Genomic DNA, 12,016 nt, shown 5'->3' on the forward strand with positions numbered 1-12,016 from the left:
GAATGACCAGAGTAAGAGGGCTCCTCTGGACTAAAGAACACAAGGATATTGTCTCTGACTCCCAGGTCTCCTTCCCTCTTGGGGTCTGACGCCCTCCCCTACTCCCCTAGTCTGGCTTGGGGATTCCCCCAGGCCTGGCCCCAGGCCCCCAGGGGAGGCTCCTTAGCCCGCACCACTCGCCTGTTTCCTCCCCAGGAGCTCTGGCCGCCGCAGCTTAATTGAAAGCCGATTCGGGCTGAGAGCTCCCAGGGGGCGGGGGCGGGGGCGGAGAGGGCTCAGCCTCAGTCTGGCCCTGCTTCTCTCGCGCGCACAGCGCTGCGCTCTCCCATCATCCTGACTCTTGGCTCTGGGGAATCAGGGCGAGATCCCGCTTCGCGGTCCTGCTCCTCTGAGAATTCACGAAGCTCATCCCTCCCCCTCAACCGGTGTTCCAGGGAGGGGCCGAAATCAGCCCTGGCAGACGAGGCCGGGAGCCTGGCGTCCCATCTAGACAACGGGTGGAAAGGCGGGACCCAAGACAAGCCTACTGAGCTGCCCTCTCCCCTGCCCTCATCTCCTGGCTGGGATCCGGCCCAGAGTCTAGCTCCGAGCTGCGCGCCGCGTTACATAAGCAACTGCGGGCGCGTGGCCGGCTCTGCTCCGCGCTGCGCTCTCTGCCCGCGCGGTCGCCATGGAGACTGGCGCGGGGCTGCTAGATGCCGGGTCTCTGGCCAGGACGCCCCCCTTCCCACACAACATGCACTCTGCGCCTCCACGAAGGAGGAAGGGAGGGAGGTTTTGGGTCTTGCTGTCCTGCCCCTATGAGTGGATACTGCGGGGCAGAGGGACCCAGCCCGGCAGGAGACAGGGCCCCTAAATCTTGCTGCTGGGGGAGGGATGTGGGATGGGGAGCCCAGGTTGGGTGGGGCACGATAGTATATTAATAATAATCGTAATTGTAATAGTAACAGTAACAGCTACACTTCTTGTGCTAGGCATGCCCAACAGATACCATTTTACTTAATTCCCACAACAGCCCTACGAATTAAACACGATTATTATCCTTTTGCTAAATAGGAAACTGAGGCTTAGTTTACGTGACTTGCCCAAAGTGTCAACACAGCCAAGGAAGCTGAGACTGGAACCTGAATCTCCTTGACTCCAGCCCGTTTTCTTAACCATTAAGAAATTTCTTCTCATCTCATCCTTTTTCAACCCCTCTAGTTTCCAGTACAGTGTGATGAGAGCATGAGGCATCTTGTCAGCATTTTAAAAAGAGGAGGAACCCACCTCAATTTTGTTTCTTCTGTTCTCTGGCCCCAAACAGCTCTTCTGAGACCCTGCGGGTCAGGAAGGGAGCCTGGGGGAAATTACCTCCACAGACTTTTCCTGAGCACCCATTATATGCCAGTATCCCACTGGGAGGACAGATCTGCTGGTCCCAGGAAGTCACATACGTGAGGAGAAAAAAAGAGCTGGTGATGGCCCCTGTTTGGGGAACCAGGAGTTCCTGGCTTGAAGGGTGAGGTGGAGGTGGTGACAGGAGACAGTGATCCCTTGAGTATGTGAGGCACCAATTCCTCCACCTACAATTTGGATGAGATTAGATTTATAGCAGGTAATGCCCTGGGGATGGACTCTGGATGGGTTTCCTGGAGGGGAGGATGGGGAGGGTTTGGGCAGATGGAGATGATGGAGAGACAGAGCTATCAGGAGATGAGGGGACAGGAAATTCAGAATATGTAGGGCCTCAACTTCACTTGTACTTTGGTCATTGGAGACTTTCTCCAGGGTTCAAAGAGATGTCTACTACTGTGATTCAGCCCTGAAACTGAAGAAGTGCGATGGCTGGAAGTAGGGCAATGTGCCTGTGGGAGATCCCTTACATCTCTTTGAAAGGACCCTCTTCTTGATGCCCAAGAGACTTTCTTCTTGGGTGATCTCATCCAGGCCCACTGTTTCACACACATCCTGCACAACTTTTCATGGGTTACCCTCATCTCTTTCTCCTACTCAGCCTATCTCCTGGGCCCAGACTGATCCATATATACAAGTGCTTCTGGCATATTCACCTGAGTGTCCTACACTGCCTCACACCCAATCAAATTCAGCATCTTCCACATACCCTGTCTCCTCCTTTCCCCCATTTATTAAATAGCACCATCATCCACTCATTCACCCATGCTAGAAACCCAGGAATTATCCTAGATTCCTCCTTCCCACACCCCCAAATATCTGGCATAGAAATATGTGCCAATAACTCTGGAGTCTGTTCCTTGTTCGCCATGGCCTTGGTCTGGGTTATCATCAGCCCTTGCTCAGATTACTGGAAGTTCCTAACCAGCTTCTATAGTCTTCATCTAAAGGCCAGAGTGATTGCTCTAAGACCCAATTCTGTTCGTGGTACTTTTTTGGGGCCTGAAACTCTTCAATGACTTCCCGCTGTCCTCTGAATGATGTCCAACATCTTTCACAAGGCCTTTTAGTTGTTTAAGGACCCAGCTCACACTAGCATTCTCAGTCTCATTTTTTCACGTGCCACTCCCCATCCTCCAGTGTTCCTCCCCTCCATGCCCCTTCCTTAGACTCCTGCCAGATCAAACTTCTTTCAGCTCCTCTAACCCAATCCATTCACTCTCACCTCTGGGCTATCGAACATGCTGTTCTGATCATCTAGCTGCCTGGAACACCCTCCTGCCTACCCTGCCCCCCAGTCTAGCTCTTACTCATCCTTCAGTTCTCAGCTGATACGTCACTTCCTCTGAGAAGCCTTCTGTGACCTCCCGGGCTGGGCTGAATGCCTCACCTGTGTTCCCACAGTCCTTCGTTCATCTTCTATCACAGAACCCACCACTCTGGGTAGGAAATTCCTGGTTACTGCTTTATCTCCCCTGCCCTTGGGTTTCCCAAGGACAGGGATGGTGTCTTATTCTGTGTTTTACTCTTTTTCCCACCCCCATGCCCATATTGGCACATAGTAGCAAATACATGTTGATGGAAGATGAACAAGGGACATAGGACATAGGAGATGCCAAAGGGGTCACTTTTCTAAGAGGTGGAGTATCCTTGGGGCCTCGGACTGCAGTGTTCTCTGCCTTTCCCCTTAGGGAAGAGCATGCTTCCACCCTCAAACACCAAGAAGGGCCAGTTATGGTCAAGGAGGAGGCCCTGGAGAATCTAGGGTGCCATGGTGAATAGGACCCTCAAGAGCAAGGAAGCACTTCCACATCCATTAAATACCCGGTATGTGCCAGGAAGTGCACTAGGCTCTTTATACACTTTGTCAACTAAAATTCTGCCAGGGCCGTAGTATTAGCTCCAGTTTCCCAATGTGCAGACTGAGGTTTAGAGAGCAAAAGTGGCCACACAGCTGGAAGCTCAGGCAGATGGAGGACAACCAGTTGGTGCCAGACCCCTGACTCCTCTACCTTCTCAGGTGATGGAAACCCCAAGGAGAGCAGCCCCTTCATCAACAGCACTGACACAGAGAAGGGAAAGGAGTATGATGGCAAAAACATGGCCCTGTTTGAGGTGGGTTGCTGGAGGTGTTGGGACTCCACCACAGTTCATCTCCCCATTCGTCAGCTGCACCCTCCCTCCTTCCATGGGGAATAGGTCCCTCCTCTCCATCCCTCCCTCAGGTCCACCTTCTTTCTGAACCTCCCCATCCCTTCTTCTCCTTCCCCCCTCCTTATCCTACCACCCTCTTTCTCTGTTCTCCTTGCCTATTCCTTCTCCTTCCCTATCTCATCCCAGCCTCAGTGGTCTGCCCTCCTGGTCCCCATCTCTCTCTGCCTCCTACCTTCTAGCCCATCCCACCCCTTCTAGATGCTAGCGCCCTAACACTGACAACCTCCCTCCACAGGAGGAGATGGACACCAGTCCCATGGTATCCTCCCTGCTTAGTGGCCTGGCCAACTACACCAACCTGCCCCAGGGAAGTAGGGAGCATGAAGAGGCAGAAAACAATGAGGGTGGAAAAAAGAAGCCGGTACAGGTGAGGGCCTTGGGGAAGAAGGGATGAGGGAGGAAAGTGGGCTAGAGGGGAGAAAGTGTGGGGGAGGAAAGATGGACTCAGATGAAAGGATGGATGATGGAGGCAGAGGGACAGAAGTTGGAGGTGAAGGGAGGGGAAGGGATTGGAGATGAGGGATAGAGATGCAGGGGAGGGGTAGTGGTTTGAAGGATAGGTGTTGGAGACCTGACGGGAGACAGGAGCAGGAGGGGAGGAGGGAAGGGGGATGAGGATCAGAGGGAAAAGGGATGAAGGGATGGGGATGGAGGGAAAAGGAAAGTGGTGGGTGGAGGAATAGAGGAGGAGGAGTGGGCATGGGGTGTTGGTAGTGATTAGGGGCTGCAGAAACTAACACTGGCCTCTCCGGCAGGCCCCCCGTATGGGTACCTTCATGGGCGTGTACCTACCGTGTCTGCAGAACATCTTTGGTGTCATCCTCTTCCTGCGACTCACTTGGGTAGTGGGCATCGCAGGCATCATGGAGTCCTTCTGCATGGTCTTCATCTGCTGCTCCTGTGTGAGTGACACCCTCCTTTCTCCCATTCTCTGACAGCTGGGGCTGAGCAGGGACCTGGGGGTGGGAAAGGGGAGCGGGAGAAGCATGAGACCAGAGCTTTTTATAGGAACCACTGCATATAATATTTGAGAGTAAATTAGGTCTGACTGGGTCTTCCAGCATCTCACAGGCTGGTCCCTGATGGCTATTAACCAGGTTTACCTGGATCTGTGTTTGTGTGTTTGTGTGTGTCTTGTGCACATGTGCGTGGGTGTGATTACACAGGTAATGAAGACTCATTGATGAAAAAGATGTATAGAAATAAAACTCACGTATAATAGGTAGCAATTTGGTAGGTCCAGACTCACAAAAAATGGGATTATGTGTCACAAACGGCATTGTAACTGAATTATCCCCATCCTCTCTGAAAAATCAAATGTTCACTGAACACCTACTTCTTGTGACATTTATATTTCCTCACACGTGACCCTTGCTCCACCTGCTCATATAAGGTAGCCAGTGTGGAAGCTAGTACACCTATTTAATACATGAAGAAACTGAGGCTTAGAGAAATGAAGTGACTTGTCTCTGGCTAGACAGCTGGTCAGAGGCCAAGCGGGGGTTTCCAGAGCTCTCTGATGCTACAGCTTGTGTTTCTTCCATGTGCATGGTGAATAAGAGGTTTTCTTGACAAGAAGGACTTGGCAGGAGTAAAAGTTGGAACAGGACCAGGGAGAAGCTCAGTGGAAGAGGACTTGTGGGTTTGGCGGGTGTTTGTAGGGTATAAGGTTTGGCTCCCCTCCCCTCCGGCTACCACTCTGATGATCTCTCTTCTCACAGACGATGCTCACGGCCATTTCCATGAGTGCAATTGCAACCAATGGTGTTGTGCCTGGTATGTGACTGGGGCTTTTTAGAGGGGAAAGGGGCCTGAATGGTTGGGAGGGAGGTCTGAAAAGTTGGAAGGAGGGACAGTGCCCTGGGCTCTGGCAGCCATCAGGACCTCAGGGAGGCAATATTGTAGACCTAGAGGCTGGGCTACAATGTTCATGGGGTAGGTGGGGGCAGCCCATTAGGGGGAGGAGAGGGAGGCTGTTGATGGTATTGTAAAGGGCAATGCAAGATCTCCTCCCTTTGCCTGATGACCCTCCTCTCCATCATCCTATTTTCTGAGCCATGACCTCCTTAGAGGGGTAATTAGCAACATGGTAATTAGTGCTGTAAAATCCACTCAGAGTGTCTGGCTGGGTCTCCCACCAGTCCTAGGGCTACGGCCTGTAAGGCTTGTGAGACTCAGAGCAATCCCCTTCTCACCACTGTCTCTGATGCCCCCCTCACCCTCTATGGCAGCCCGGTGCCCCTTGAACCTCTTGCTGATACTGGGTTCTTTCTGCAGCTGGCGGCTCCTACTACATGATTTCCAGGTCTCTGGGTCCAGAGTTTGGGGGTGCCGTGGGCCTCTGCTTCTACCTGGGCACTACGTTTGCTGGGGCCATGTACATCCTGGGCACCATCGAAATCCTACTGGTGAGAGGGGCCGAAGAGGAGGTGTGGGTCCCAGGCTGTCAGTCAGTTAATCGATGCTCCCTGGACACCTCCTATAGGCTAGGCCACTCAGGAAGGGGTTCTGTCTTTAAAGAGTTCACAGTCTAGTTGGGGAGACAAGATACGCTAATTATGTAACACGAACAGCTGTCGTTTATCAGGAACCCACTGTGCTCTCAGCAGAGTTCCGAGTGCTTTACAGTCATTAGCTTGAATTCTCATGAGGTTTAAGTATTATTATCCCCATTTTACAAATGAGAAGCTCAGCGAGGTGAAATGACTTGCTCAAGGTCACTTGGCTACCAAGTGGCAGAAGTGGGTTGAGAAGAGTAAAATCATGGTAGAATAAAAATAGTAAGGTCCCACAGTGATTGCCTACTATGTACCCAGAACAGTTCTCAGCCCTCCACGAATGTTAATTGTAGAGGGCTGATGGTTAGTGATTGCAAAGAACAAGAGAGCCGAGAAAGAGATCTGTTAAGAGTGGGGACAGTTGAGAAGTCAGGTTCCTGGGCAGTGTTTGAAGGAGATGGCTGCTGACTTTGGTCTGGGTTCTTCCTGCCCCTGAAGGAGAGGGTGGGAGCTGAAGAGGGTTCCTCGGTATATAGACAGTGGAGCTGACATTTCCCAAGCCCCTACTCTATCCAGACCCCATGACCTGCAATGTGTCATTTTATTTTATCCTCATGACTCTCCCATGAATTAGAAGATGTCCCCATTTTACAGATAAGGAAAGCAAAGCTCAGAGAGTTTAAGAAATGTGTGGAAGGGATATGAACCTGTGTCTTTCTGACCCCAAAGCCAGTGCTTGTCTACCTTACCACACTGCTTCAGAGAACTAGAACTAAAAGATGTCTTAGCTTCTGGTCTGGGGACAGAATGGAGTCATCCAGGGACAGGGAGGATGGATGGGGAATAAAGGATCTGAGGAGCCAAATTATGAGAGAATAATAATAGGCCTTTGTGACTTTTACAAAATTAAAAAAGTTATAAAAGCAATTCTTCCCCCTGCATAAAATTGGAAAAATATCAAAGAATGTAAAAAAGGAAATAATAGTCACCTGAAGAAATTCATTATTAACGGTTTGGTGTATCCTTTTAGTTTTTCTTTTCCGACATGATATTATATTCTGTCTTTATAAAATATAACTTAATAGGTTTCCCTAACTAACTCTCTTCGCAAATATAACTTACAAGTGAAAATAACTTTTGTAAGAGTACAAACATGTCTAATTTATTCCCGCCCTTCTAATTGAAATAACAAAAACAACAAATAATCATTAAGAATTATATTTGATAACAAAAAGCAAAGAAATTAAGAATTGCTCCCAATATCTTTGCTATATCATCTTTTAATGACTGTATAGCAGTCATTGCAGGATAAACCATGATTTCCTCAACTGTTCCAACTATCATTGGATGTTACTTCTAGTCTTGCACTACTGTCAATATGGTGTGATGAGTATATTTTTCCCAAAGCCCTGCCTGCACTTCAGGGTATTTCCTTGGGGTGATTCTTGGTTGGTTCTCACTGGGTTACTCACCTGATTGCCTCACCCCTTTCCCACAGGCTTACCTCTTCCCAGCTATGGCCATTTTTAAGGCAGAAGATGCCAGCGGGGAGGCAGCAGCCATGTTGAACAATATGCGTGTGTATGGCACCTGTGTGCTCACCTGCATGGCCACTGTGGTATTTGTGGGAGTCAAGTATGTCAACAAGTTTGCCCTTGTCTTCCTGGGATGTGTCATCCTCTCTATCCTGGCCATCTATGCTGGGGTCATCAAATCTGCCTTCGACCCACCCAACTTCCCGTAAGTGCTGCTGCTCTGAGCCTAAGGCATCCTCCTCCTCCTCCCTGGCCTGGTTTCAGGGGCTTCATGCTAGTCTCTGCCAACACCCCTGTCCCCATCTCTCAGAATTGGAGTGACTGTAGATGCAGAGTAACTTCCTTTGTGAGGGGAAATCTCTCCCGGTTTAGGGGCAATTTCTTTAGGGTGGGATAACATTGCTGGAGGTAGGCAGAGTTTCCCTTGTGAAAGTCAATTGCATGCTGGTTGGATGGACTTCGGAAGAGCCAAATGGAATGATTTCTGAAGGGACAAAAACTTCGTATTAGTTAAACCGTTCCTGGGTGGGGACTACCTTGTGGATGGGACAACTTCTCAGCATTAAACACCTCTCTGTCATGAGAAAGGACACTGAAGAGAGAGTCCAGGGGCTCAGATCCCTGTTGGTTCTGCCTCTTTCCCTAGGACAGATTGCTCTACATCTTATTGCCCAGAAGAATGGCACGTGGAGACTGCTGTCCACAGTGCTGAAACATAGCACTGCACTAAAATGGTTTGCCGCTGTGGCTGCATATTAGAATCACTTGGGGGAGTTTGAAAAAAAAATGCCAATTCTGCACTCCATCCCAGTTAAATTAGAATCTCTGGATATGGGGCCCTGGCATCTGTGTTTCTTCGCACTCCCCTGGTGGTTCTACTGAAGCCAGGACAAAGTTACATCCCCCCCAACTTCCTCCCTTGTTTCTCTCCCCAGGATATGCCTCCTGGGGAATCGCACACTGTCTCGTCATGGCTTTGATGTCTGTGCCAAGCTGGCTTGGGAAGGAAATGAGACAGTGACCACACGGCTCTGGGGCCTTTTCTGCTCCTCCCGATTCCTCAACGCCACCTGTGATGAGTACTTCACCCGAAACAATGTCACAGAGATCCAGGGCATTCCTGGCGCTGCTAGTGGCCTCATCAAAGGTCTGAGGGAGGGAAGAGGTCTGGTGTCCAGGGAGCACTGCAGGGATTCTGGGTTAAACAGTTAGGATTAAGGGACTCAACTTGGGATTCAGTTAAATTTGATCAGTTTTAACTGAGCACCTACTCTGGGCCATGTTCTGTCCTTGAGATAATGGAGGGTTAGAGATGAAAGGGAGCATTTGAGCATCTTACCACCTAGTGGGAAAGAAAGTCATCAGTTTGACAAGGATTCACTAAGCACCTGCTAAATTCCTAGCACTGTGCTGAGCACCAGGAACACAACGTAAGTAAGTCACAGTTCTTGGCCTCAAGGAATTTAATAGCCGAGACAAATGTAATAGCAAATAAATTATGACATGTGTAGATGTGCATTCAATGAACAGAGACCTCCCAAGGGAGGACGTGGTTATGTGTATAAGGTGGTGAGACAAGGCTTCTTGGATTCATCTGAGAAGGGTTTTGAAGGACAAATAAGAGATTTCAGTTATACAAGGGGAATAAGGGAATTACATGCAGAAGAACAGCTTGCCTAAAAGCATGCAGACACAGAAGAGCATATTGTGTCCTTCCAACCACAAGTAATTTGGTATGACTGGGGCATAAAGTGCAAAGGAAGGAGGGGCAAGAAATGATATTGGAGAGGCTGGCATGAGTGACTGTGGTGAGCCTTGGAAGCCATGTTGAAGAGTTTGGACTGTGTTCTGAGGGCAATAACGCCACCAAAGGGTTTTGAGTAAGGGATAGACGAGGACAGCTTGTTGTTTCTGAAGGTTCACTCTGGCTGCTAATGTGGATAAGCTAAAAGTAGGGGAAAGAACAGAGTCAGGGGGTCTTGAAGGAGGCTGATGTTGAGTCCAGGTGAGGGATGACGGTCTTCTGACCTATAGTGATGGAGTGATGGCAGTGGAAATGGTGCAGTGGTTCTCCATCAGGACTGTTTTGCCACCCCCTCCCCCACAAGAGACATGTGGCAATGTCTAGAGACATTTTTGGTTGTCACAACTGGAGGGTTACTACTAGCATATGGTGTGTAGAGGCCAGGATATTGCTACACATCCTACAATGTTATAGGACAGCACCCCATACAAGGAATTATCTGTTCTCATGACAATTATTACTAAATGTCAATAGTATGGAAGTGGAGGAACCCTAGAAAGGAGAGAAGAGGCATATTTGAGAAATATTTGGGAGGAATAATGGACAGGAGATGGAGATGGTTTTGAAAGGAAGATGAGGAAAGGGAGAAGTTGAGGGCAATGTCAAGCTGTCTGAGTCAATGGTAGTGCCATTTACCGAGATAAGAGGTACAGGAAAGGAGCTGGTTTGTGGTGAGTGGGTGGTGAGATCAGTTTGGGACATACTGAATCAGTCTGAGATAGGTCTTTGGATGTCTATGTACCCTAGTAGACTGGATTATTTGAGAGCAAGGACTAGATCTGATTCAGATGCAAAGCCCCTGCTCATGACCTGGCCCAAAGCAGGAGCTTAGGAATGTTGGTGGATATAAAATGGAGCCAAGGCCCAGGGGAGTGAGAGGTGGTTGATCTTGAACTTTCTTTTTGCCCACCCCACCTCCTGGCCCCAGAGCTTTGGGATCGTGACGTCTGGTCTTCCCCCTGAGCATCCTGTCTCACCCTGTCTCCCCCACAGAGAACCTCTGGAGCTCCTACCTGACCAAGGGAGTTATTGTGGAGAGGCGTGGGATGCCCTCGGTAGGCCTGGCAGATGGTACCCCTGTCGACATGGACCATCCCTATGTCTTCAGTGATATGACCTCCTACTTCACCCTGCTGGTTGGCATCTACTTCCCCTCAGTCACAGGTGAAAGGGAGCTCAGAGAGGGAGGACTCTGCCTGGGAGTGGATGGGTAGGAGAAAGCCAGTCATGATGTGGGGAATTTCTTGGTCCAACAGCCCTATTACATAGGCAGGAGCTAATGATTTCATTCCCATTGGACAGCTGAGGGAATTAAGGCCTGCAGAAGCCAAGTAACCTGCCCAGGTTCTCACACGAGTCAGTGTACCAGGACTAGATCCCTGGCTCCCTGACTCTGAGGCTAGTGTCCTTTCTTCTTTGTCTGGTCTCCTGTGGCTCCTGTCCTAGCTGCTCCTCTGTTCACAGGGATCATGGCTGGTTCCAACCGCTCTGGGGACCTGCGGGATGCCCAGAAGTCAATTCCTACTGGCACCATCCTGGCCATTGCCACCACCTCCGCTGTCTGTATCCTGCACTGCTGGGCTGGGACCATGGTGGGCGGGGAGGGCTAGACAGAAGGCAGCTGAAGCTGCTGCCTCATCTGCTGGCTCAGGATGGGTGGGAAGGAAGGGGAACATCACCCTGGGAATTCTCCTTCATCCTCTGCTGCAGACATCAGCTCCGTTGTTCTGTTTGGGGCCTGCATTGAGGGGGTCGTCCTTCGGGACAAGTAAGTAAGGGGATCAGGGATGATCCTGTTCTGGGAAGGGTGAGGTGAGCATGGAGGGCCAAGTTCTGGGAGAAAGGCCTGGCAGGGGTGCTGAAACTTGTGCAAGGGAGCTTTTAAAGGGAGGTCCCAGGGATTGCTTGTCCACTCACTTTCTTGAATTATAATTCCTCTTTCTCATGTCATTCTAGCTCAAAAAGCATGAATGCTGTCTTATTTCTTTTAGGATAATGACACTTCCCTTTTCTTTTACTTTAGTATCTACTAATTCATTTACTATTGCCTGGATGTCTATGTGTTGGCCACTGTCCAGGGTTCTGGGGGAATAAAGATAAATAACACATGATTTTTGTTCCAAAGGAGCTCTTTGGGGATGGTAACCATGCTTGTCAGCAGACTTGAAATACACAGCAGTAGGGGTGGTGATAAAGGAAGCCCCAGGGCTATGGAGGTGCACAGGAGGCTGTGATCCAGAACTCAGAGGGTCAGGGAAGAGGAGGTGCTGCTCAAAGTACCTTATATACATTTTCTCATCTTTCCCTCCCCCTTTAAACTTTGAGTAGAGGTTACTGAGGTGACTAGCAGGGAGCAAGGCATTCCAGGCAGTGGGAACAGCATGAACAAAGGTGGAGGAGGGAAAGAGCTGTGTGTGTGCGTGTGTGTGTGTGTGTGTGTGCACGTGTGCGCACGTGCACACATACGGGTGCCTATAGCTATAAGCAGTTCAGAGCTTCCGGAGCACACACTCTGGAGGGCGTGTGCATACACAGCCAGCAGGGTGAAATACGAGGTCCTGTCACAGAAG

The 12,016-nt window shown here is 49.9% G+C and overlaps 1 protein-coding gene across 1 annotated transcript in view; it reads left to right on the top strand.

The window, feature by feature from the left end:
* SLC12A5 (solute carrier family 12 member 5) overlaps positions 1-12,016 on the top strand; it is a 36,631-nt gene that overhangs the window by 9,550 nt on the left and 15,065 nt on the right. Inside the window, exons 2-11 of the mRNA XM_031687753.2 lie at positions 3,416-3,510; positions 3,845-3,976; positions 4,365-4,511; positions 5,331-5,385; positions 5,887-6,017; positions 7,606-7,847; positions 8,578-8,789; positions 10,440-10,610; positions 10,911-11,009; positions 11,157-11,214. Of these exons, the coding sequence (XP_031543613.1) occupies positions 3,416-3,510; positions 3,845-3,976; positions 4,365-4,511; positions 5,331-5,385; positions 5,887-6,017; positions 7,606-7,847; positions 8,578-8,789; positions 10,440-10,610; positions 10,911-11,009; positions 11,157-11,214 (1,342 nt within the window). The remainder of the gene's footprint in view (positions 1-3,415; positions 3,511-3,844; positions 3,977-4,364; positions 4,512-5,330; positions 5,386-5,886; positions 6,018-7,605; positions 7,848-8,577; positions 8,790-10,439; positions 10,611-10,910; positions 11,010-11,156; positions 11,215-12,016) is intronic.

This window comes from Vicugna pacos, chromosome 19 (assembly GCF_048564905.1).
Source record: "Vicugna pacos chromosome 19, VicPac4, whole genome shotgun sequence".
In the NCBI taxonomy this organism is placed as follows: domain Eukaryota; kingdom Metazoa; phylum Chordata; class Mammalia; order Artiodactyla; family Camelidae; genus Vicugna; species Vicugna pacos.